Source organism: Bactrocera oleae, chromosome 3 (genome assembly GCF_042242935.1).
Source record: "Bactrocera oleae isolate idBacOlea1 chromosome 3, idBacOlea1, whole genome shotgun sequence".
Lineage (NCBI taxonomy): Eukaryota > Metazoa > Arthropoda > Insecta > Diptera > Tephritidae > Bactrocera > Bactrocera oleae.
Genome location: NC_091537.1, coordinates 20,890,054 through 20,915,842, shown reverse-complemented (window position 1 = coordinate 20,915,842; position 25,789 = coordinate 20,890,054). Strand labels below are relative to the sequence as shown.

At 32.1% G+C, this 25,789-nt stretch overlaps 1 protein-coding gene across 2 annotated transcripts in view; it reads right to left on the bottom strand.

Moving 5' to 3' along the window:
- Positions 1-24,144, bottom strand: part of vri (nuclear factor interleukin-3-regulated vrille) — a 29,105-nt gene extending 4,961 nt beyond the window's left edge. Inside the window, exon 1 of one of the 2 annotated variants that reach the window (XM_036366775.2) lies at positions 22,810-24,144. In XM_036366775.2, the coding sequence (XP_036222668.2) occupies positions 22,810-22,858 (49 nt within the window). In that variant the 5' untranslated portion in view covers positions 22,859-24,144. Of the gene's footprint in view, positions 1-652; positions 1,510-22,809 lie in introns of those variants that run through there. The other variant, XM_014245319.3, reaches the window with a different exon arrangement.
- Between the last annotated feature and the right edge of the window lie 1,645 nt (positions 24,145-25,789).

Here is a 25,789-nt window from a genome sequence, read left to right as displayed (position 1 = left end):
TTGTATTATATGTCATAGAAAAAAATATATAAATGCATATATAGCTTCATATACATATACATTCGCTTTATGTAGTTAGTATTTAAGGCAGCGACCACATAAACAAAATGTTATATGAGTCCTTATCATAAATAAATATGCAAAACAGTGCGATTTTATATGTGACTTGCAGTGGAACAACAAAGTAGACATAAAGAAGCTGTTTATAGCAAGAATTTGCTGATTAAAATAAAAGAAACTGACTACATAACATTTTCATATAAAATTGTGCGACGGGAAATTTTGTAGCTTTTTGGACTAGGCTGAAACTAGTGTATTTCAAGCCAGTTGATGAAATTAACAACTTTTAGCTAAATAATAAAAAAATTCAACAACTAGACAGTCTATTTTTGGTCTAGTGTGAAACTATTTGGAACCAGTTGTTGAGAATCAACAGCTCCTAGCTAATTTTTAAAAAAATTCAACTTTTTGATACAATATGTTGACTTGTTGAATTTGATGCTCTTCCTACTACCAACTGATTTCGCTGCTAGGCTTTTGTGTTGATATTTATGTAAGTATATATTGTATGTTTTTCATACATAAATGCTTTTCATAAATAAATGCTTTGCATAAAAAATATTTGCTTCACACATCATTTGCTTCAACATACTTTTATCCTTTGCGTATATGTTATTGTTGTAATTTTTGGCTGGATCCACTACTGCGCCGTTAATTGACCCTGTGTGCTTTAGCGCATTATTATTTTTTAAAACAAGCATATTTTTAGCTGCCGAATTTTTGAACAAATTCACTTTTGGCTCCAAAGTGCAAACAATAGACATTGTAATGAATTTTTCTTTATTCACTTGCGCTTGCTGTTGTTGTTATTTTGTGTTGTTAATGTTTTTTGTTGATTTTTAGCTTATTTGATATTTTATCAAACTGTTTGAGTCTAACAATTTTAATTCTTTTAAATTGTTTTCATTTTGTTAAATTGTTTTAGTCTTAATTTTTAATTGTTTTTTAATTTCCGTTAACTTTTAATGCAGTCACTTCATTTTTATTAATTTATTTTCAGTATACAGTTCTGCACAGCATAACTTTTGTTGTATATTTGTTTATTGTTGTAACAACAATTTTTTTATTGTTAATAATTCAAAGTACTAAGTAATATTTTGTAATTTTCAAACACAATGTAGCGCGCAACGTAATCAAACCGTTATATGTGCATATATTTCGTTAGCCAAGTACGAAGGTAAATGTAAATAAGTAGCCGAAAAATTCACTGCGCGCCCATTGTGCCGCTGGCGTGACTGGATTTGGAAATTCTTGCCACCACACTTAGCGCTATTTACTGCGTTCCATTTATGAATTTAGCAATTTTTGTTTTTGGATGGAATCTTGTTGGTTTTGCTTTTTTATTTGCTTGGTCAGAATATTGCATTAGCGGAGTAGCAAATCGCACAACCGTTAAGCACGACTGTTAAAACACAATTGAAATAGAAAAGCTTTCACAAGTAAACCTCTTTCACTGTTCGTTAAAGGCAAATAGCAAGCGCAGCCACATCGGCTCAGTTGGCGGCTGCTGGCTGTGGCTGTTGCTACTCCCCTGGTTGCTGCTGTTGTTGGTATTGCTGTTGTGCTGTGTGTGCTTTGTGTTGGCTAATGGCTATAGCGCGCATGATTCTCTGTATTTTGCCGTTGTAAATGCGGTCACGTTGCAGCAACATACGTTTAGTTGGTCGCGTTTCGAACATGTTGCAACCCACATTTTTCATAATAAAACTGGTATTGACAGCTGTGTCAAACCACCACCACGCCGCTGCCCACTCTCACCTGAATAAAAGCATCTAAGCGCTGGCTTACTGCAGCACAGACACCAACAACACCAACACACACACTCACAGAAATAGCGTTGAATAAAGTGTTGTTGTGCTATAAGTTTTCATGTGTGTTTGTAGTTGTTGCTTAACGGTGTTTATTACTGGGCTAAGTTGGTATGGGTAAAAGTGAAATTTCTTTTAAGCTGCGCTTTAGAACATGTTGCGCGCCGCTCCAACAATGCTTTGCACAGTTCTACACGAACGCGCATTCGTCACCGCCATGTGTTTCGTGTGCTAACTAAGCGCAGCGTCGTCGGTACGTCTGTACGTCCGTCGCTGCTCCAACGACGAGTAGATCACATTGCACATTTCCATTTGTATTGAGTAATCATGTAATCTAAAGTGCATACACTGGCGTGTGGTAGTGGGGCTTGGTGTGTGTTGTGCGCCATACTTGCTGGACTCCGACCGTGGCGTTTGCATAGTCACGCGTCAGGGCCGCACTCTCACTCCGCATGGGTCCATTGCTTAATCGAGGCTGCGCGACGGCAGCAAGCGTACTCGTATCGTTAGTTCGGTTTCTTGGCGTATGCGCCGTCGAACACCGTTAGCGTGTATAAGAACGTTGAAAGCAACTCCAGCAGCGTGGCGTAACTAATTACATGTAGCACAAAGCTATATGTGTAAGTATGTTAGTTCTTACATAGGTTTGCGCTAAAACGTGATTTGTGAATTTTGTTTTTGTAATCGCTGACACTGGCGCTGCTGGCTTGGTGTTTTTTCTTATATTTTTTTAGCATTGCGTTAATTGGCGTTTAGCGAATATAATTTAGTATTATCCAACGAAAAGTTGCGGAGCTAAGGTTTATCAAGAATTGCTGCTAACAATGAGCAGTTTAAGGCGGTGCACATAGCATGGTAAGCAGATCATAGAAAGAAATTCTACTTTCTCAAAAATGTATTATGTTACATGAAGACATACTATACATAAATGCATAAATACATACATATTATATATGTACACACACAGTTTGTACAAAATACTCCCATAGAGGAACAAGTACAAGCGATCTCTAGGTCTAAGCCAGTCAAAGTGTATGCACGTCAGTAGGGCATAATGTGATAATGCCATGCTAACGGTTCTCCAAAAGTATTGCCCTACTTAAGACAAAAAATGGTGGGTTAAAAAAGTGTGGCTCAGTAAAAGATAATATTCATTTCACTGTCGACATTTTCTTAATGCCGCGGCTTTGTTGCAAGGGAGAAAATGGTGTTGGAGCTTTCTAATAATATTTGAACCGCTTTTTTTAAGCGCTCAATAAAGAGTTAAAGGCTAGAGTTAGAATTTTTTTAATTGTATGGCTAAAATTGTTTTAGTGGGTCAAGCGTGAATGTGTTGCATTTTTTTATGGACATTAGTTTTTTTCTCAATTAAAATTAATAAAATTAATGAATAATTTTTTAATATAATTTGTTTATATGTATGACTAATTTTAGTAAATCAGTGGCATTTGAAACTTCAAATTTTGAATAAAAGCATTATTGCCTCTATTATTTTTTTTGAATAAAATTACTTTTTTTTATTTCTTAATTAAATATTAAATAATAAAGTGTATGTATTTATAAAAAAATTTAATTCATTATGAGCACACAAACATTTTTCTCAAATTTGTTTTTCAAAAAAAATACATAACAAGTCGTTTAATAAATACAATTTTTAAATAAAATATGTATATATGTATGGATGTATGTACATTTTTTTAGTTCAATAATATATTTGCACTACAATTTTCTCAAAAAAATTAAATAAAAAATTTTAAATAAATTGAAAAAAAAATGTAAATGAATAAATTTTCGTCATTATGGGCACAAAAACATAATCTCAAAATTTTTTTTTCAAACACAAATTATAATAATTTTTTAATAATGACACAAAAAAATATTTTTTAAAATTGTTTTCTCAAATAAAGAGACCCTCAACATTTTGCGTTCCGACAGAGAGCTTAAGAAGTTGTTTCAAACTTTTAAAATGGTGTAAAATATGTTATTTAGTGTAGGGTATAAAATATTAAATTAGTTTTGTTACTGTTATTGCAATTCTTCATAATTTTCATAAGATTTAACTTTCTCATTTTCATAAATGTATGTTTGTATGTGTGGTGTAGAATTGAGAGATGCTCTACAGGCGGTCTATAAGGCTTCCCTTTTCGACTAAAAAAAAACTAGTTATTTTTTGGAATAATGGTCACCCATCAGCCAATAAAGTCAAGCCCCCGAGTGAATTTCTGCCAAGAAAGAACTTCTCATAAAACTCATCAGTCTTTTGAAGACTAAAACTAGCCACAAATTGAAAACCTCCGAATGTAGTTCTGCTCTGGAAGAGATTCTCAAAATATTCAGCCGAGTTTTGTATCAAAACTCTCCAATGAATCAAAGCAGAAGCCTGTCTTAGCTGCAAGCTCAGTTTTAAGTCCCAAATATATACAGTTAATAAATTAAGAGCGAAGATAGTGGGCGTAATTATTTACAGTTATTGTTAATTTGAGAAGTGCATTTCCACTAAAATTAAAACAATAACAACACTATATAATTTTCTCATTAACACCGGATATTAGGCACGTTTATAGCCGACTATCTTGCAGTAGACTACTAGGCCTGTGCAATAGCAATTAAACAAATATACTACATAACTTTAAATTAAATTCTAATCTTTTAATTTTGTTCAACCTTTTTTCCCTGCTACCCCCCTCCACCCTTGCGAACAAGGCAAATCATTTACTTCTATAGACGCAATGCAATCAATTCGCTGCGATATTTCCTCACGTTGCAAACTACATACTGGCATGTATGTACACACCTACATACGTATGTATATATACATGTAACCATACACGTTGCTCATACAATTCTCCAACGGTTTGCTTGGCGAGCGGTTACGAAACACCGCTGCTTATAAAAACGTAATAGCAAAAGCACATTCTTCAGCAGCTGTTGATATCATGGCGGCCGCTGATGTGGTTGCTATTGTTGTTATAGTCGTTGGTGATGTTGTTGCAATTGTAGTTGTTGTCATAGCCGCTGTTATAAGTTAGAATCAGCGCTATTTATATATCAATGCACGGGGCGGCATACGACGCGACCACTGTCAACCGACGAAGGTAGAACGTGTGTCACGTGTAGGGAAATGTGCTTGGTGTTGTTATAAAAAAAACACACCAGTGCAACGCTCCCTCAGCTCACATGTTCTAGACACTCATTTCGCTGTTGTAGCGATTAGTGGTGCAATAATAACAGAAATGGCGATAACAACAATAACAATAACACTCAAGAATATAATAATATACATTTTTTCCATATAAATCGAACGCTGGGCAAGCGGTGGCGGGCGGGTGATTTATTGGCGGTTTGGGGGCAGTGCGAATGGCATCGAATTAAGTAGAAATATATGCGAATATGATGGAATCGAATGCGCTGAATATACTTAATTTCGTTGATAATATAACGATTATGTAAACTTTTGTTAGTTTTTTATAGTAAAACTTAATTTTGCTGTTAATTTTTTTTTTGCTTTCTGATATCTGTTATTTTTCACATTGATTATGTAAATTAAAATAGTAGGGATAAGGAGTTGAGAATTTTTTGGAATTGTAAAAGGGTTGTGTAGTAGTTAAAAGTATTTTTTAGACAGCGTGTTTATTACAAAGGCATAGGATTGGTATTGTTGAGGTAAATCATGTAACCTAATTTTTTTTTCTTTTAATTTTATTATAGTATGCAAATTTTTTTAATTTCGAATTATTTTTCTTCCATCTTTTTTTAATTTTTGTATTGTTTTTTAAGTTTATGTTGTCTTAAATTTTTTATATTTTTCTTTTATATTTTTCAATTATAATTGGTTCTTAAAACTACTTACTTTATGAGTTTGAAATTTGTATATAAACACTTTGATTAATCTTCAGACTGTTGACATAGTACGTATAATTTACATAATTTTTTACAACTTTAAAGTTTTTTATCTTTACTTGTATTTCATTTTTAAGCGTTGTAGACGATGTTATCAAAATCTAGTAGTACTTTAGACTGTGCTGTTGTAAAAAGCTCACGATTGACTAATAAGACATAAGTTTGGTGTTATTATTGCAATTTTTGGACATATTTATGTTTGTTTTTTTAATTTTTTTAATATTATTTTTATATTAATTTTTTTTACTATTTTAAACTTATTTCGTTTTTTAATATTTTTATTTTTCTTTAATTTCTATATAAAATAAAGAAGATATATGTAAAATGAAATTATTTTAAGATATGATGAATTATTATTTTTTTTTTTTATTATATACACGGTTGCAAATTAATTAAAAAATTTTGTGTAAAAAATTATATTTTTAAATTGTAAAAATAAAAAAAATTATTAAAATTATATTATTTTAAAATATGAATTATTTATATTTTTTTATTATCATTTACAGGCTGAAAATTAATTAAAAAATTGTCAGTTATAAATTAGATTTCCAACTTTTAATTTCAATTTTGGGAAATTCAGGTAAATTCAAAATTTTTTTTTTATATTTAATTATAAACTTAGGATTAACTCTATTTTAATTTTTCAATACGGTAGTAGGGATTAAATTGTTTTTTACTTTTTCAATATGGTAAGACTCAGATCTTATTTTTAATTTTTCGATCCGATATTTGGGATTACAAATTTTTTAATTATTTTTAATTAAGAAATTAGAAAAAAAAAGAATTTAAATGCTAATAACATTTTTTGAAATAAATTATTGCAACTCTGAAATTATATAATTTTGTTTTACTATAAGCAAAGTTTTTTTTATTTCAGAGTTTACTATGACTGTTGAAATTGCCACCTCGTTTTTTTATAAGTATTGTTTTATTTTTTCATCAGTTTTAATGAAAGTTTTTTATAAATAAAAAATAATTATAAGAACATGGAATTCGGAGAGCAAAATAATTAAAATAAATGTAGAAAGGTGACAACTTTCAGTTTTGTATTTGAAAAGAACCGAGTGTGATTAGGGATTTTAAAATATAAAGTATTAAATCATAAATCAAAAATAAAATTATTATTATTATTCTTTCTGATATTATATATATGTATTTTATTATTGCTTTTTTATTTCTTTATTATATTTTTATCTTTTTTATTCTAATTATATTTATTTTTATGTTTCTATCAATTACTAAATTATCTTTAATATTTTATATTGAATTTGTTTGAATTATAAAATTATTTATTTATGTAAAATGTTTATTTATATTGAATTTTGAGTTTAAGTAAGTGAATTTCACTTTAGATTAGCTTTTTTGTTCGTCTTAAATGTAATATTTAATATTACAGGATACAGAATGCGCCTAACTTTGCTTCCTTGGGTGACCAGGGCGTATACGTAACTACTTATTAAGTACACAGGAATGTACATAATATGAGTGTTTGCTAAAAGATTTGCACATAACCGAATGCAAGGACTTGGAAAGTGATTACAACGAAATGTTAACATTTGATTTTCAATATACAATATTTACTTCCCTTTCACAGAATTCAATCAGAAAGCTTCCATAAATTAATATGAATTAATGTTAATTGTGCATACATATTTTTTATTATATTTGCGATATGTTAATTATGCCAACAATATGTTTGTATAACATAATATTTACATACTGCAACAACTGAATTTCGCAGTAAGCGCAACAAGTCGGCTAACAAAGCAACTTACAATGGCACAGTGTTAGCTGCGACGCCAATGGGCCACGTTGCTCGAAGCATTCTCGGCAGCAACTTGATGAATGTCAATCACACGTGAGAGCGAATTGTGCAAATACCCAAACGTGACTCAACGTGATGATGTTAATCGCCTTCGTTCTCGACAGCCCCCCACAGCACAGCACAGGGTGGTGTGCCGTTGAACATACACACATACACGGTTACAATTTGCTATTTGCTCTGGAAGTGTGCTTACATGTGTGTGTACACTTAATTGTGGGAATTTCAGTAGAAAATAGTTTTCATATTTTTATCTAACTATGTAAGTATGCTTGTATGTATATGCTGCACAAGTAGGCGTGGTAGCACTGTAGACCACTAAATCAACGTGATAATTCGCAGCAAATATTTGTTCTAAATAAACAGTTATCTAATCTTAAGTTTTTTTATGAAAATATGTAAATAATTGTAAATTAAGTCAACATTCTTATGCAATAGCAGATAATATACAAAGTGGCACGCATACACAAACATAAATGGGCGCATATAATGTTGTATGCATATGCGTAATTGTAGATATGGTGATGTTTATATAAATCATACATACATACATATTTATGTATTATATTCAAATTATTTGGAAAACAATTTCACCGAATATTTTTATTTGTGAACTATTTTTAGTTTGAATTCATGTGCGCTCTACATTTTAGTTATGAAATAGGCATGTTTTTATCATAAGCGAGTGTCAAAGGAACATACAACTCAGCTGAAATTTTACTAAATTTGTATTTAACGACTCTGTTAATTTTCCAGTTATAAATCATATACTTCATTGGTTTGCTGTTGGTACTACTACACCTACTATGTTTACTTATAAAAAAACTAGAATTTCTGGAATTTATAGATATTTTTTTCACTGCAAAATTTTATTTGAAGTCGGTTATTTTTTAACTAATCGTGCGCAGAAATATAACCGAGTTTTTATTGTTGCTTATTCGCATCTTACTATACAAATTAATGCTTTAGAGACCTAAACAAATTATTCAATTCCATCAGATACAATCTGTTGTAGCGTCGTTGTTCAGCTCATTTACCTCAGGATGCAAAATTTAAACTCATTATTTTTGAAACTACATTTTTCAAATTGGGCGACGATGGATTTCGAAGACTATCGATTACTACATTTAACACTATCTAGTAAACTGTTTACGACTTTTTCGTTATTATATTTCATCACTAGTTTTTTCTTCTTACGTGAACCTTTTTCTCCCATTCTTTTTTCCATTCGACTACCGAAGCAAGGTTATTACAACTTTTCTTATAAAAAAAGTGTACTGCAAATATTTTTGTAAAAAGTTTTTTTCTTTCTCACAAGCCCGATTTATTAATAAGTCTTATGTAATATAAGATTCCGTTTTTGGTATTTTTTGAGAACAATAGACTGGTCTAAATCCTTAGAAGAAAAGTTAATGTAGTACCTATAATTTAGGTTTACAAAATCTTATAGATTTTTTCGAAAATATATATTTCTTATATTAGTCGCCACTAGACGCTAAATTTTAACTTGACTTATAAAAATGTAAATTAAAAGTATGTGGTTTACATCAATTAGCGGGTATAATCATATGTTAGTTCAATTTAATTATACCTATCTATATGATTTATATCAGTTGGATGTTCGCTTCGCCACAGCCTGTCTTATATATTGGAAGCAGCTATTTTAATGGTTCCTACTATTACTAAAGGTATATATAATATATAAATCATATATACAACAACATTTACCACTCTGAAATTAGACACCACTAATAACAGTTAAGCTGAATTAACTTTATAATGTCATACACACATACATAAGTATAAGCAAACAAAAATACTAAACAAAACAGCTACAACTAAAAAATTATACAAATTTTATTGCTGTTTTTTCCATATCGTGAACACTGTGCATAACGTGAAATTTCATTTTTGAGAATGAACAAAAAAAGAACTATTAATTTACAAAGGTTCAAAATGAGACCGAAATGCTAATGAACTCTAGCGGCAGACGCAAATGCGTCGAAGCGACGACTGGTCAAAAAGGCTAAATGCTTTATCGCTAAACAAACAAAAGAAACAAATTGTGTGAACGCAAAATAATTCAGTAATAATAACTTTCACGCTTTAAATTACGTGAGGCATAACACTCAGAGGCTGCCATTATAATATGTGTATTTGTATTATATTATATTCTCAATCTTATACTTACATACATATATATTCGTTGTAGTACTTAAGTATCTCATTAAAATTAAAGCACTTCTAACGAGATCAATATACTTAAATATTTTACAGTTAGTTGGAGAAAATTATTAATGAATTAGAGTTTCTTATTTTAGAAACATATGGTATGCATACATATATATACGTATGTATAGAATTCAACTTCTATCATTGCTAGTCGCAGCAGGTATGGATGTTTAGCTTCAAGCAGCTCTTGAAATCTCTAGCTCTTTCTTCTTAAGTGAACCTTTCTCTGCAATTGTTTTTTCTTTCGACTGCCGAAGCAAGGTGAATTCAAATTCATTTGCACAAAACTCACTTTATATATGTATATACATATATACAAACAAATAAACTACTGTATATACCAATGTATAATGCATGCATGTTGTTGTCATTGCGCGCTCACTCGCTTATGCAGGCGGCAAGTGACAAGAGAACTGACCCACATTTATGTCGTTGGCGAGTTCATTGAACACTTTCTGCAGGAACGACAACGTCACGATCGCACAGTGTGAAATTTCGCCGCTAAAATAGTTGCTGCTATATACATACATATGTAGGTACATATGCATGTAGAATTATAAAAGCCGCCGAAAGCTCAATCAACAGAAAGTTTCTTTTTGAAAAAAACAACTTGTCATGCATGATCGGTTTATATTGAGCTGCTGACCTAAAGCTGTCGTGCCGCATGCATTAAACTTTTTGTAGAAATTCTTAAATGCACAGCTAGCAAAGCTTATTAAATACATTTCTAGATATTAACACCGTTGATTGTGTGAGTTCGATACTGGAGGTAAAATGAACTTGTAAAAGTTTGTGCAGCGATCGCCCTAAATCGTCCCACCGTCATATAACGTGAGATGTGGAAGTTTTGATTGCGTTTACTGATATTTACTTCCGCTTATGAGACTCTTAGAAATTTTCTAATTTAGACATTGTTTTTAGAAGTGGAAATGTAGACTTGTATTTGGAGAGATTTCTAACGCTCTTATAAAAGTTTTATAAAAAGTTTTCCGTTGCACTTATATTTTATATCAGGCATCAAGAGGCTTTTTTACTAAAATCGTTAAGACACAGAAACAAGCCTGAAATGGCGTCCAAAATTATAGAAATAGTGATTACGACAGTTTCCGCCCGTTATTATGTTATTTGTAACACTCAGAAGTAATCGAGCTAAGTTGACTTATATGTACAAGCTGGTCTGACAAATTAGTCACTCAGTTTTTGAGATATCAACATGAAGTGTTGCACACGCCCTTTTCTCTTCAAGAAGCTGCTTATTTATCAGAACCGCCGGTATCAGACCATCATAGCATATAGCTGTCATACAAACTGAACAATCGGATCCTAGTGCTTGTATGGAAAACTTATTTATTTGACAAGATGTCCTCACAAAATTTTGCATGAATTATTGTGAATTTATGTAAAAGACAACGATACAATAACCAAATAAATTTCCAGATCGTTTTACTATAGCTGCCTACGATATCAACGATAAAAATCAAATTATTGTATAGAAAGTTATTTTTATTTGTGAAGGGTATTATAGCTAACCGAAGTTAAAGTAATTTTTTTTTATGATGCGCTGGACAGAATAATACATTCATGAGGGACGTCATGAATTTGAATTTCTTTGGAATTACTATACAAATTTGATAGTTCCTTTCATTTTTCTTTTCGTGCGTGTCATAAATTAAACTCACAACTGCTTGATCGGGTCTATAATTGAAAATATATTTATGAACACTTAAATAAGTATTTATATAAAATAACAAAGCAATAGAGTTTTCAACATTTGTTCTACTATTTGTAGCTTTACTTGCCAGAACTGCAAATAAATTCTTTCTCTTTGTCCAAAGTTCTACTATTTATTTTATTGTAATCTAACAAAATGCATTTTTTATTAATTTATCTTTTATTTTATAATTTATTATTGTTCTTAGAGTTGCTTTAATTTATTATTATGCATACGACTTTCTTACTTTCACCATGTAACTTATGCTAATAATTTTAGACATACATATGTACGTATGAGAGAATGCTGTCACGTACCCTGTAGTAAAAAGTTAGATATTAGAAATGTTAGAATCTACAAACCTACAAACAAATACAAATATATTTGTATTTCTATATTTTACCCTCCGTAGCAAGCATGAACCTCTATCGGTATGGTATTTTCATTCAAAACAAGCTTTTAATTCTTTTATGATGTTACTTCTGGTAAACTCGAACCCAAAAAGTTACGCCAAAATGTTGTCGTAATCTTTAAATCTTTCATTCTTACGCTATCATATCCTTACCTTATCCTCTTTGAGCGCTTTCTAGTTGGGGTTTCATATATGACTGCTTGCCCCCTTTAATTTTTTCTATTTTTAAGAATATTTTAAATACGTTTCCTCTTCCTAATTAAATAATTTCATTAAATATATTAAAAAAATATATTTTTTATACCTTTGAAATATACTTTGAAATCAAAAGTACATACATACTTGATCTAACTGGTAAAGCTCAAAATTTCGCTCTAGTAACAGGTGAACATATTTTTCTTGCTCAATCTTATACAAAAATTCTCACTGCGATTTTCGTACAGGGCGACATCGACATTTACCGTTGTACTAAAACAATTACGAAACTTTCTAGCACGCAATTGTTATTGTATACCTTTCTACAGTAACCGCCGACCTAATCTTCTACTATATGGTGCAATTTTACTTTTTTTCGTATTTCAATAACTGGTCTCTTTTTACTCAATACTACATTCGTGCACTCACGAAATGTATTGTTTTTTATTACTCACTTTTCAACTTCGTTTGCAGTGCTGTTAGTTGGCTTTCAATTTAGAATTGGGTCATATAACGGATTTCTTGTTCGTCATATCAACCGAGCGGAGCGAAGCTCAACAGTAAGACCAAACAACTCGGCTACAGACCTCACACCATTGCGAAAGCTAATAGAGCTACAACTTAACACCGCAATGAGAGTAATATATGACAACAACAACAGCTGTGTGAAATGTGAATGAAAGAGCTACGGAAAAGGCAAAAACAAAAGCAATGCAAGTTACGCCGAAAGAGTGGGCAGTTGAAAATTTAGAGTTCAGATTCAAACGAACCGGTTTACCTCACGTTTGATCCATTAACCGGCCCCCTCGTGCGGGCACTACACACACATACATATGTATAAGTAGAAATGAAGCGAAGCTTTTGGCTGTCGCTGATAAAAGAGTGCAGTGTAGCGGCGCGCTTGAAGTTTGTGCGTTAAAGAAAGGCAAGAGAGCGGAAGAAACGACTGGAGAATAGTTAGAAAGTGAACAATAGTGGTAAAGATAAGCGCGATTGCGTTGGATTTGGGGTGTTGGGGCGCATTGTAAATCGAAGTTCCATTATAAAATAAATTTATAAGTTTTATTCATTGTTTCTAGAAGTTGCAAGTATATGGAATATACTTATATCATCTACATATACATATGAGAGTATGTACATATACCATATACCATATATATACATAAGTCTGTATCTCGGTTACTTAAGAAAGTTACTTAAGCAAAAAAAAAAAGTTCAGAAGCAGCATATATATATATATATACCTACTCATACATTTGTACATATATACATACATATTTACTTGCTCCATAGTCATTCTAAGTTTCAGACTTAACTGATCGCTGTGAAAGCGGAGCGATAGTTCTGGTAAGTGGGACTGTTGGTGCTTTGCATGCACAAGCGATCGCGTGGCAGCGTTGAATACTAATGCAGGCAAGAAGCAACAACATACTATAAAGAATGAACAATGAATGTGGGTAAAGAGTGAAACAACAGCGATAGTGCCGCAACAGTTGGGTAGCGCACAGCATATGTATATATGTACATATGTTTATAACTTAACTCTCGAATGAACGGTTAGGAAGAGAAAGTGTTACGTTAAAATCGCGACGCAGAGCGTTTGGTATGCGTACAGAATGGAATGAAAATACATAACTAAATATGTATACATATATACATATGTATGCGCTTGACCGGCAGACTAAATGACTAAATAATAGTCAAACTATATACAATTATGTATATATACATATATATAAACAACTAAATATATCTAAAAACATATGAGTTATATATAGCAGCGCTTATCAAGCACTTGTATATACATATATATCTATATATTTTCGAAGTCGTTGTACTTTAAGCAGCAAAGTATTGGCTGAAAAGCACATCTGTTTGTATGTAATATATATGTATGTTGTCACCGTTAATATCAAGCGCCAAGTCTTTACTGGGGCACGTTTAGCATGCTAAGCTGCATCTGCGCATTGGTTGGCCATTAGTGCGGCATAAACAAGTATTTGGGTAAGTGAACTTTTTGGAGAAATTGAATGGCATTACGCACACAATTACTTATTAGCCGTGCTTGTTCGAGCATTAGACCGTTTGTAGATTCTCGTCTACTTACTTTCGACCATATGTCATAAATAGTTAAAAAAATTAAGTGTAGAAATTGTAAAAAGAAGCAATAATAGAAACCTTTAAATTATGTAGAAGTGAAAACAGCTAACATATTTGTATGCATGTAGCAATGCTTATGTGCATATCTATAAAAATTTAGTGCATATTATTTATAGAAATAAATGAGCTCAGTTTTTAACGCAATAAATTAAGTTACATTAGAATAGGTGATTTAATGGCAAGTGAGTTTGAAACTTGAATATTTTCGCAATTTTAGAGAGATTACTGTTGCGACTTTGGGAACATTTTTTTATTTAGTGATTTTAAATATAAATTTTAGAAGAAAAAACCAGAGAAACGATTAACTTCGGCTGCACTGACGCTATAATACCCTACACAGTGCATTTTTATAGCATAAAAGGGTATAAAAAGATCTTTATCTTGATTTTGATCGTTTAGTTTGTATCGCAGCTATATTCTATAGTACCCCGATTTCATCGGAAATTGTACCGTTGTCTCAAACAAAAAAGTTTTTTAACAAGGACATGTATTTGATCGTTCAGTTTGTATGACAGCTATATGCTATGATGGTCTGATACCGGCGGTCCCGACAAATATGCAGCTTATTGCCGAGAAAAGGATGTATGCAAGATTTTAGAGCGAGATCTTGAAAACTGAAAGACTAGTTAACGTATATACAGACAGACGTATAGACGGTCATGGATAAATCATTTATATGTGTGTATACTTGTATAGACTTTTTAGGGTCTCCGTCGTTTCCTTTTGGATGTTACAAACATCGTGGCTTACTTAATAGCCTGTTCATGGCATAAAAATAGTGTAGTAAACTACTAGAGATATACTCAAGCAATCGCAGCGAACTTCGCACTAGATTCATAAAATAAGCTCAAACTTGCCAAAAAGGCATTCAAGGAGTAGAGATGAATCGAAAACCAGCAAAGAAAATTCGGTTTTTTTTGGGGTTTCAAACCCAAAAACTACAACAAAAATATATCTGTGCTATTTTTTCAAAATTACTAATTTGACTTTAGAAAGTTTTTTTCGCATGTATTGAAATTGAACTTTCATAGAAAAAATATATATTCTAAAGCAATATTAGGAAGTTGGTTCTGTAAATAACAGATTTGCAATATTAATTTGTAAAAAATATTATACGAATATTTTTATTTACCGCTTGAAAGCATAAAATCACTAAGTTAGTCGAGTTAAGTTTATTTGTAAAATTTTCGCAGATATGCTTCAATGGTAAAAATTTAACCTAGTTGAGAGTTCGCACATTCGCTGATAAAATATAAAATTGTAATATTGTCTTCCTTAAAAAATGCTTAAAAAATGTATATACTTGTATATTGCTGTTGTAGAGCGTTCCCAAAAATAATGAGTAATGCTGCCGCGTTGACTGCGCTTGGCCGGATATAAATTCGGATCCGTTCTGGTAACGTAGCTCCGTTGGCATGGGAATAGAAAACTACATTCGTAGGACAAATGCATAGAATCATATACTCACATACATATCTACACAGATTCACAAGCGTTAAAAAATACATATTTGTACTTACAAGCAAACATATGTATATATCTTCAACATAACATGTTGAAAAAATCAGAAGATTACATTATATTTAAATTTTGCTGATTAATCAAGACTATTATGTAAGCCGGCAATTTCGCAATAGCATTACAATAGCCATTGCCTGATAATGGGCGCAATCTTACACCATATAAAGCATGCATGTGCTTATGTATGCATGTAACATACTTGCATTTATACGAGAAACGCCTTGTTTTGAGATTAATTCATATATATTTATATGTATGTATATGCATACAATACATATATGTACATATATATATATTTATATAAGCTAGCTGGTGTAGAGATAATGCAACAATTATAAGAAATACAATTAATTTATTATATAAATACAAAAGCTGATATACATATAATCTTAAGTATGTATGTAGATATGTTTGCAATAGCACATGCTTGTAATTTTATGTATTTATAGACGGCTCAAAGTGCTGAGTAATATCCCTTTTACAGCAACTAAATTGCCAGTTATGCAGGAAGAAAGAGATGTTGTCGGGCAGGCCATGAAATAGCTGCTTAAACTGCCATACCAATGTACATCAGCTGCAAACAAAAACATACATATACATATTTATATATATGTATATATAAGTATGCATCTGCTAAAGCCACAGCCACGAGAATTTCAGGCTACGAAGAAGAAAGGCTGTATGTGGCAGAATTCTTTCGTAATGCTAAATTTAGAACAGAGTCTATCAAGTAGGTTGATTGGTCACCAATAAACAACAATTTTACCAACAAACCGGTGGGTGTGGTGGGGTAATACAAAATGAAATTGCAAATATTCTGCGCAGTTGTTCAGCTTGTTTTGATAGCACTGCGCTGCTGCACTCGTCTTTATACACACGACAGCAACGTTCTTGCCCAACGCGCCGGTATTGCTTGCTTCCGAATGCGCCGAGCAGCAGAAGTGCCAAGACGAACACCTCACTTACGTAGATCCGACTGTAGGCTGCTTCTTACTTCAGCAGAACGTATCCATAATCGACCGAATTACTGGCTGACTAACTGAATGACTGAGTGGCGAACTGCAATGCTGTCCTATTGAACACCTTTCGGTTTGTTTGTTTTTCGCATGAAAACTTCACCTTCAGGCCGGGTTTTGACTTCGTGCTGGACATTCATCTACATATATTTTTGTATATTTGTATTTTCATTTGTATATATTTACATATACGTATGTAAATCTCAATATATGCTTCTAAATATACGAAAGCGTTATTTATTCGATTGTCTATGAATGATGCATGGTGAAGGTGGACTTGGTTTTAATGAGAGTACAATTGATAAGAATTTTATCTCTCTTCTTACTCGATTCAAAAAAGCTATGGATGAGTAAACATATTAGGTCAAGTAAAACGGTTTTTATCTAAGAGAAAATTTAAAACTATTATTTTTATTTAAGAGTAATATTTAATCTAATTAGATTTATGCTAAGAATGATAGAAAGAGGTAATGCGACAGTTTCGCCCTGTTACTTTTTATACCCTTATCATATAAATTATATTAAGTTTGTAACGATATTTGTAACACACAAAAGGAAATTTTAAAAACACGTTAGTATATATTATGTAAAATATCGGTGGGTCGAGCTGAGTCATACTAGTCTCTCAGTTTTTGAGATATCACCTGATATTTTGCACACGTCCCCTCCTCACCAAAAAGCTGCCCATGTGTCGGAACCGCCAATATCGGGCAACTATATCATATAGCTATCATACAAACTGACCAATGCACCTCATGTCTTTGTATAGAAAACTTTTTTATTTGACAAGATATCGTCACGAAATTTGACATAGATTATTATAGACTTTTTCACAATGTCCGGACAAAATAAAGATCTTTTTATACCTTTTCATGCTATAAAAAATGCACCTAACGGGGTTTCTTGTAACGTCATTAAAGAAAGGAGTTTGTGATTACTATGGAAGTAAGACAGTGCGTGGCGATTATGTCACAATTTCATCTCTATCATTCCTAGGACATTCAAATATTGCACAAAGGAAGTATCAAAGCAACAGCTATTTATAATTATTTACAGTTATGTGTAATAAACGTTACTTAATACGAATTTGCTTTTATAATTTATATTATATGATGATCTAAGCAAATTTAATATTCATATATACATACATACATCTGTAGATATTCAAATAGATACATTCATATACTTATACTTATTTGCATTATATATATAAGAATATGCAATTCATCAAGCATATGCAGTAATTTATTGTGCTGTTGTAAGCAAAATGCTTAACAAACACTATATTTATATGTTTGCATTTATTGTACATATTCATATTACTGTTCACACAAATTCACATATTATTGCACCAGCACATTTTATTACGTTATACGACGTTATATAAGTGCTGAATGCTGCTCGGCGTTAATGAACTTTATAAATTAGTTAAATTAATCCAAAGGACAGCATTTGCTGCTTGTGAAATCGTTCATTCTACATTGGCCTTGAACCTACGAGAGAAACATGAGAAATCGACAACTTCACAAACTCCTTTTCGTTGTGTAAATATTGTATACGTCTGTGCATGCGCATTTTGGCATACATGCGTGAGCCTTAGGGTGGTTCGGTAAGTAAAGATTTTGCAAAAATTATAATAAAAGTGAATATAATAATTTTTATGCAAGTTTTGAAGAGTCTTTGCTTTTACTGTAAATGCAACGTTAGTCAAGTCGAAGTTAGCTTAATTCTACTTAGTTTTTAATTGCATGGTAAGAGTGGTTTAAAATTTATTACTATTTTTATGAAAAAAAAAACAGAAGTTAAATGCGGCTAATTTCCACTTCAGCAGATAGTTCTATAGAAGATCTTGCTTGAAATTTAGAAATATTTTTCCTTACTAATTTCGTAATATATGTGTATACGAAACTAATAGTTCAACTTATGAAAGTTATTATAACTACAAGTACGTTTAACAGCCGAAAAGTATGCTACAAAAATATTTACCAATAGTTCATAGACAATGCACCTCCCTAATATACACAAGTTTACTCATTATTATATCATGAGCCTTTAGATATTATTTGTACTGCTTTCTCTAGATTATTTATTGTTGTTATTTTTTTCATGTTTTTATATATTTCTTTATTTTTATATTTCTTAAGTCGCATTTTGCTAATCGCTGGCGATGCACACTTTCTTTGCGCAAGCTTTCCTTCTTTTATTTATACAAACTCATTGGCGCGCACAAACACACGCACACACATACAAATATTAGACTATAGCTATGCGCAAACACATCTGTTTATTGGTTTTCACCTTGTTGTTGCTATTGTTGTTTACGCTGCTTTTATTGCATTTATTTTTGCACTTCGTTTGGCTATTGTGCTTTAGCGCCTGGCAAATGTTCTGCTGTCTAACGGCGGCAATGACCTTCTTTATTGCGCTCTTGCTGTTATATTATATTTTGTTGTTGTTGTTGTTAAGCTTTCCCCTTCTAGCCTTGGAATTATATCTAAGGGCATTCCCTTGTCAATCCCTTGCGCTGCGCTTGTCCCATATATACAAAAGCAGACATCACGCCTTACTTGGATACATATAATTATGTATGTATGTGTGTATATATATGCACGTATATATATATGTATATTTATGACAGTGTGCCTGCCTGTGCTTGTGCTTTTATACATATAATTTCTGTTGAAAAGTGAATCGGTCAAACACTTATCTTCACTCCGCCCCCACAGTGCCGACTTTTTCAGGCGACAGACCGTCATATGAATTGTCTGCCGCTTGCGTCTCCCGCTCACTACTCGTGCTAGTTTAAGGAACTCTGTTCAACTCCACCCTCTCCTGTAGCGCGTTATTTATACCTAGTAATGGTGCGCAGTAAGTTCGATCCTCTTGCAACTTGCCACTGTGCTTATATGAATGAATGTTTGTTGGTGTCTAGGCGTAAGTATGTAAATAACAAAGACGTACGCTCTCTTTAGTGTGTGGATACATATTGCAAAAAAAAAAAGCATTCAACTGCATTGTTGTTGCTATACATTTGTTGCCTTTATTTTGCTAACCGCTGACAATGCGGTATGGTCAGTGTTGTCGCTGTTCTTGTATTTTTTTGTCCATCATTGCGCTGTTTACTACTCAGTCTGGCTACACAAAGCGTTTGAGTGTTCGTTATTGTTGTTGTTGTTGCACATTTTGTTGCAGCGGCTTTATGCGAATAATGCCGGTGTCACTTATACATTCGTGAAATCAAACATAGATACATACACGCATATGGTCGTGGCGACCCCACCATCAGCACTCTTTGGCAACAAAGAATTGAGCAGAGAGCACTAACTCACGCAACTGTGTCTGCGTCTGCTGCACTTGAAAATCGTGGGGCACGAATATTACAAAATATAATATGTATATACATACAGTTATGCGCATATAATGTGAATGCATACGAGTCGAAATTAATTGAGTAACAATGACATTTGAAGACGTATTATTTTGTATGGATATATTAGTACATATTTTTTTCTTATATATAAGTAAATAACTATTTAAATCCTCTATTATGCCATCAAAATAAACTTTGGTCATGAGAGTTCGAGTTTGTTCTATTTGTGGGAAATTGTGGGTTTTTTCAAGCAAATCAAACCTTTGATATTTTTGAAAGCATAAAAGAATAAAATTTACATTTGTTTTTAAAGAAGTACATTACTGCTTATTGTAGCCCTTTAGTGTGTTTTCTGACATTTTATCAATATTTACATCTCATAAAGCACATCAAAAATTTTAACGCATACCTTTGTACTTTGCGCTAATTCCACTTAGGCAAGCCTCACTGTATACTAATTCATAAAAAATTGTTTTCATATTTGTTTTCATACTCTATACATACGGTACATACATATGTACATATATTTATTTGCACATTGCTGTTGCCGAAAAAAAGATTACATTTAATGTGAGAATAAAAAACCAACAACCCGAGAATACTTCAACGACGGCAGAGCGAAACGCCAACGTCAACAAAACAAAGCTAAAGTAAAAACAACAACAACACACATACAACAACGACACGACAGCGAAGGCAACGATGACGGCGACGACTGATTTGCACAGCCTTGAACTTCTGTTAGAGTGCATTAACTTTAAACTGCACTACAGCACTCGATTGGCGGCAGGGGTTTTGCGCCATGCGAATGTGTTGGTAAATTCGTAATATTCCTGGCTTTGTGTAAGAGTGAGCTTACACACACACATATATATATATCTATATATTTAATTTTTTTTGTGTGCATGGGTCTGCGCCAATTTATATACTTGCTATGTAAAGCGTATTATGAATTTATGTGCATATATACACACATCTATATGTATGTATATAGATGCAGGCATGTTTGGCTGACTGGATGAACTCACTTTAGCGAGGTTGGGTCGCTTGCTCGGCTGGTGCAAGTATAGATGCGTTGTTTATATTCTATGGAATGTCTGCCCATATGTATGTTTGTATGTGCGAAACATTTTTGATTGCGTTATGCATATGCGCTTAGTATATGATTCTATATGAATATGAAAAATATGTGTGTATGTGTTACTTGTTTTTTTTTTTTGTGTTTTGGGCGTTCGTCGCTTGTCGGTCGATTACTTAAATATTATCTCAATTTTATGATAGAGATTGCGTAAATTACGATTTATATTTGCAGTGCGACTGCCCACACCCCCTCTCGATGATGCATTCATACAATACTTATAAATACATACGTACATGTATGAGATTTACTGATGTAAGATTTCAAAATATTATGACACCGATTATATATGTATATAAAAACAATGTATATTTTTGATTTTTGGTTTTAAAGTCCAAAAAGGCTGAAGAATCACATATTCATTTAAACATATGTATGGTATATGTACATATGTATGTATGTATGTTTATATGTTCAATTATATTATATATACAAACATTTTTGCATCTATTGATTTCATGAGCAATTCGCTCTTATCAAAATGCTAGAAAAACAAACGCTCTAGCACGTGGCCCCTAGCTCTCATATCATCTGTATATATGTGTGTATGTGTGTGTGTAGTAAATTGATTTGTTGTAGCTGCTAATGGGTAGGAGAGGCATGCATACTATAGAAGCGCTCGATTGCCATAGCAAACACAAGAAATAGTACGAGTATATATATGTCGGTATGTATGAAATGTTTTGCAAGGAACGAAAGTGAAATTCTTTCCTGTGAAAAACGCATGAGTCATTTATGCGCTTTAAACAATTATACATAAGATTATTTATGCATATAGGAATTTACTCATTATCGTTGCAATATCAATAAAACTACATATTGCAACGATAATGATATACACTGTAGATGTGTGTATATGTAAATATGTATTATATATAGATAAATATAGAATATGTAAATAACAGCTTTATAAAACAATTTTCAAACATATTTGGAAAATATTTTTTTTTATTTACACATTTTTTTTAAAGCTTTATAAGGCAATCTCCAAAAATATTATATATATGTGTTTTTTGTATTAAAACATATTTTTTTAAGCCTATAAGACAATCTTTAAATATTTTTTTTTATTTATATATATATATATTTTGTTTTTATTGAGCAATTTTGAATATTTTTGTGTTTATAAAATTGTTTTCTTAAGCTTTATGAGACATTATTTAAATATATTTTGTGTTTATAAAATTGTTTTCTTACGCTTTATGAGGCATTATTTAAATATATTTTATAAAATATTTCTTCTTTTATTTAAATTTGCAAATAACATAACAGCATTGTTATTGTTATAAAGTTTTTTCATATGTAAAAATATATGTATTTTTCAATTTATTTACATGTGTATGTATAGTGAAATTATGCACCATTGATATGAGTTCCACATACATACCATACATATGTATATACACATAAAAACATATATAAATTTAAAAATTATTTTAAATCAAATGCATTTTTAGAACTTACCCAAATTGAAAGAACCGCTACCGTTAACTGCAATAGTTTGGTCCAACATGTAAGAAGTCGCTTAAGCGCAGCTCACTACTTTTGCTGACTGATTTCTACTCACACGAATGTTTTTCGAGAAAAATCACACTTTATTTGCTGTTTCTATTTAAAGCGTTTTTAAGTGAAAGCTCTTGCTGCGCATTTCACACGATTTCAATGCTGTTATATTATTTTTATTATAGTTTTTCAAGAAATATATTATTGTTTTTCCACAATTCTATTCATATTTCCGCTTTTTGTTTGCAATGATAATGCGTGCTCTCTCACTAGCTACCCAAAATGTTACAATAGTTTAAGAGTGCGTTATCAACTCTCTTCCAATCGGCTAATCACAAATAGTAATTATTGTTGTTTTGAGCGCTTTTCGCTTATTATTATTATTGTTTTTTTTTTTTAGTTTGCCGTGCGCATATAAAAGACTACACACTTTAATTATTATAGTGACACAATTTCTTGTTATTTGTTTTGCTCGGCTATGCGCATTTCACAATGTACACATGCATACACGCTTAAAGTTTGTAGGTTGTTAGGCGAATTTATGCCGCCACGCACAGCTGACGTAGGTGTCGTTAGCTGAAAGCCGAATGAATGAATGGCGCAATTTTGCCAATCGTCTGCTTTTAGCCCGAATGGGGACGGTAATTTTCGAAAGTTCTAATTGCGCGTTGTTGCTCTTGTACTTTGACGCCTTTGCGGCGTTTTTATTGTTGTTGTATTTTGTTTTCTACTAATACAAAATGTTTTTTTTTCTTTGTTTCCTTTCTTTATTAAATAAAATGCGCTTTTCGTTTGGGTTTTTGCTCTTTCCGCTTCCTCACCCAAATAAATTTGTTATTTAAATGTATGTCTGTCTCTATGTTTGCATGTATGTTTGCATATTTCAACGTAATATTCTATTAATGGTACTTTTAAAAATGTTATTGTCGCGCGGACTTATTATGAAATTCACCACAACGATACAATCACTTCGGACACGTGTAGTTTACAGTTAGCTTTCGCAATATAGTATTGTCAGTAGTAATATTTTTTGTTTTTGCTTTAATGTTTGATTAAATAATGTTTACTAGACTCTCAATCAAGCCACTAAAAACACACTACTTTGCTAGAAATCCAAAACTATATTTAATTGTTTGTTGGTGTACAAAAACACCAAAAGTATGACAGTTCACTAGGATTTATTAATGTTTTTATTTTTTATTTTAAAAGCAGTTAAATTCAACCAATTTTTTACTATTATTAATTTTTTAAAAAACTTTCGGCCTCAGTCTCTACTGTATATGTTCCTTAACGCTTGCCGTAAGAATTATGACTGATTTGTTGTTTTGAATTGCAATGGCATTCGTGCTGTTGCTGATGTTGCTTCGACTACTGCCATCGTAATGGTATTTGTATGCGCATACATATACATACATACATACATTTGTATGCCAGTGGGCATGACTGTCGTGTTGTTTATAGCTTTACGTTGGGCACTATGTGTTGTTTGTGTGTTGAGTGCGCTGTTGCTCTACGTCGAAGAAAGTCTGACGATACGATAAACTTAGCAATACAAAGAGCAAAGAATATCTATATGTACATACATAAATACATACATATTGTTCTCGTCAAGCAAAACAAAGGTAAAGAAATGGCTAACAGCATAGTGGAGTGGGTAGCAGCAAAAAAGTTGCTTACACATTGAAGTAGAAGAAGAAGAAGAGACGTACGGCTTTTGAATAGAACCGTAAATATCAGTGACCAAGTTAGAAGCGGTAGTGAAGATCTATCCATTATATATACACATACATACAACTATTTTCCCAACCTCTAACAAATTGTCAGCGCGGCTTGGTGCCTCAGTTGCATGCAAATGGGGCCAATCCCACGGAACTGGTAACCAGCGCAACACGCTGCCAAGCTGAAAATTTTTTATTACATATATTATACTATACCATACATACAAATATATACATATGTATATATTATACACAAGTGCACAAGAATGAGAATACTGCACCATATAGAAGTAAGTATAGAAATCACTGTAAAAAGTAGAACACGAGCGCACCGCGCTTCGAAACTGGCATATTAAATAAGTCCCGTTTAAGCTGGCTTACGCTCAATAAATGATCGTTGGCGCTCTTCGGCTTTTCGGCTCATGCGCTAATAACTGATATACATATGTATGTGCGTTGCTGTTTGAACAAAAGTAGGTTCTTTTCTCATGTGCTTTGGATGATCCTTCAAAGTGAAAGTTTCGCTTAATGTAATCGTACACATAATATTACTTAAGCGCGCTGATGATCACCGCTCTGACCTCATAAATTAAATAACTTTAAATCTGAGTCCATAAGTGGGAATAATATAAGTAAATATGTAGATGAAGGTGTGGGTTCGTCTGGAAATATTATATATATGTACATATTCATATGCATAAATTAAAAAAATTCCCTTAAATAAATACTTATGTCCGTAAATATGAGATGAAAAATTTAAAAGATGTAATAATATTATACAATTTTGCAATAACACCAAAAAAAATAATCTAAATATATTGAACAATTTCTCTTTATAAACCAGAATTAAAAAAAATATTTGTCCAAATACCAGTCATTATTCCAACGGTTGTTGTACTATGCGCATGCCCAACTCTATTCCATTATATTGTGCAGCAGTTCGATTGTGGAGTTTAATTCCACTGCACCCACTAATGCACACTGTGCTGACATACATATATATATGTTTTTTTATTGCCCCACAGCTATACTTGTATATATCTGAAAGAGGTTAGTAGTTTTTGAAAATATTTCTTGTAGCCCTAACCTTAAAAAAATAATAAAATAAATTATAAAAAATTGTGATTTTCTCTCTTCCTCTCGCTAGTCCCCTTTTGTAACACCAGAATCAAAAAAGTGCTTTATGGAATGAATCTAAACGCAAGCTACTAATTAGAACTGTA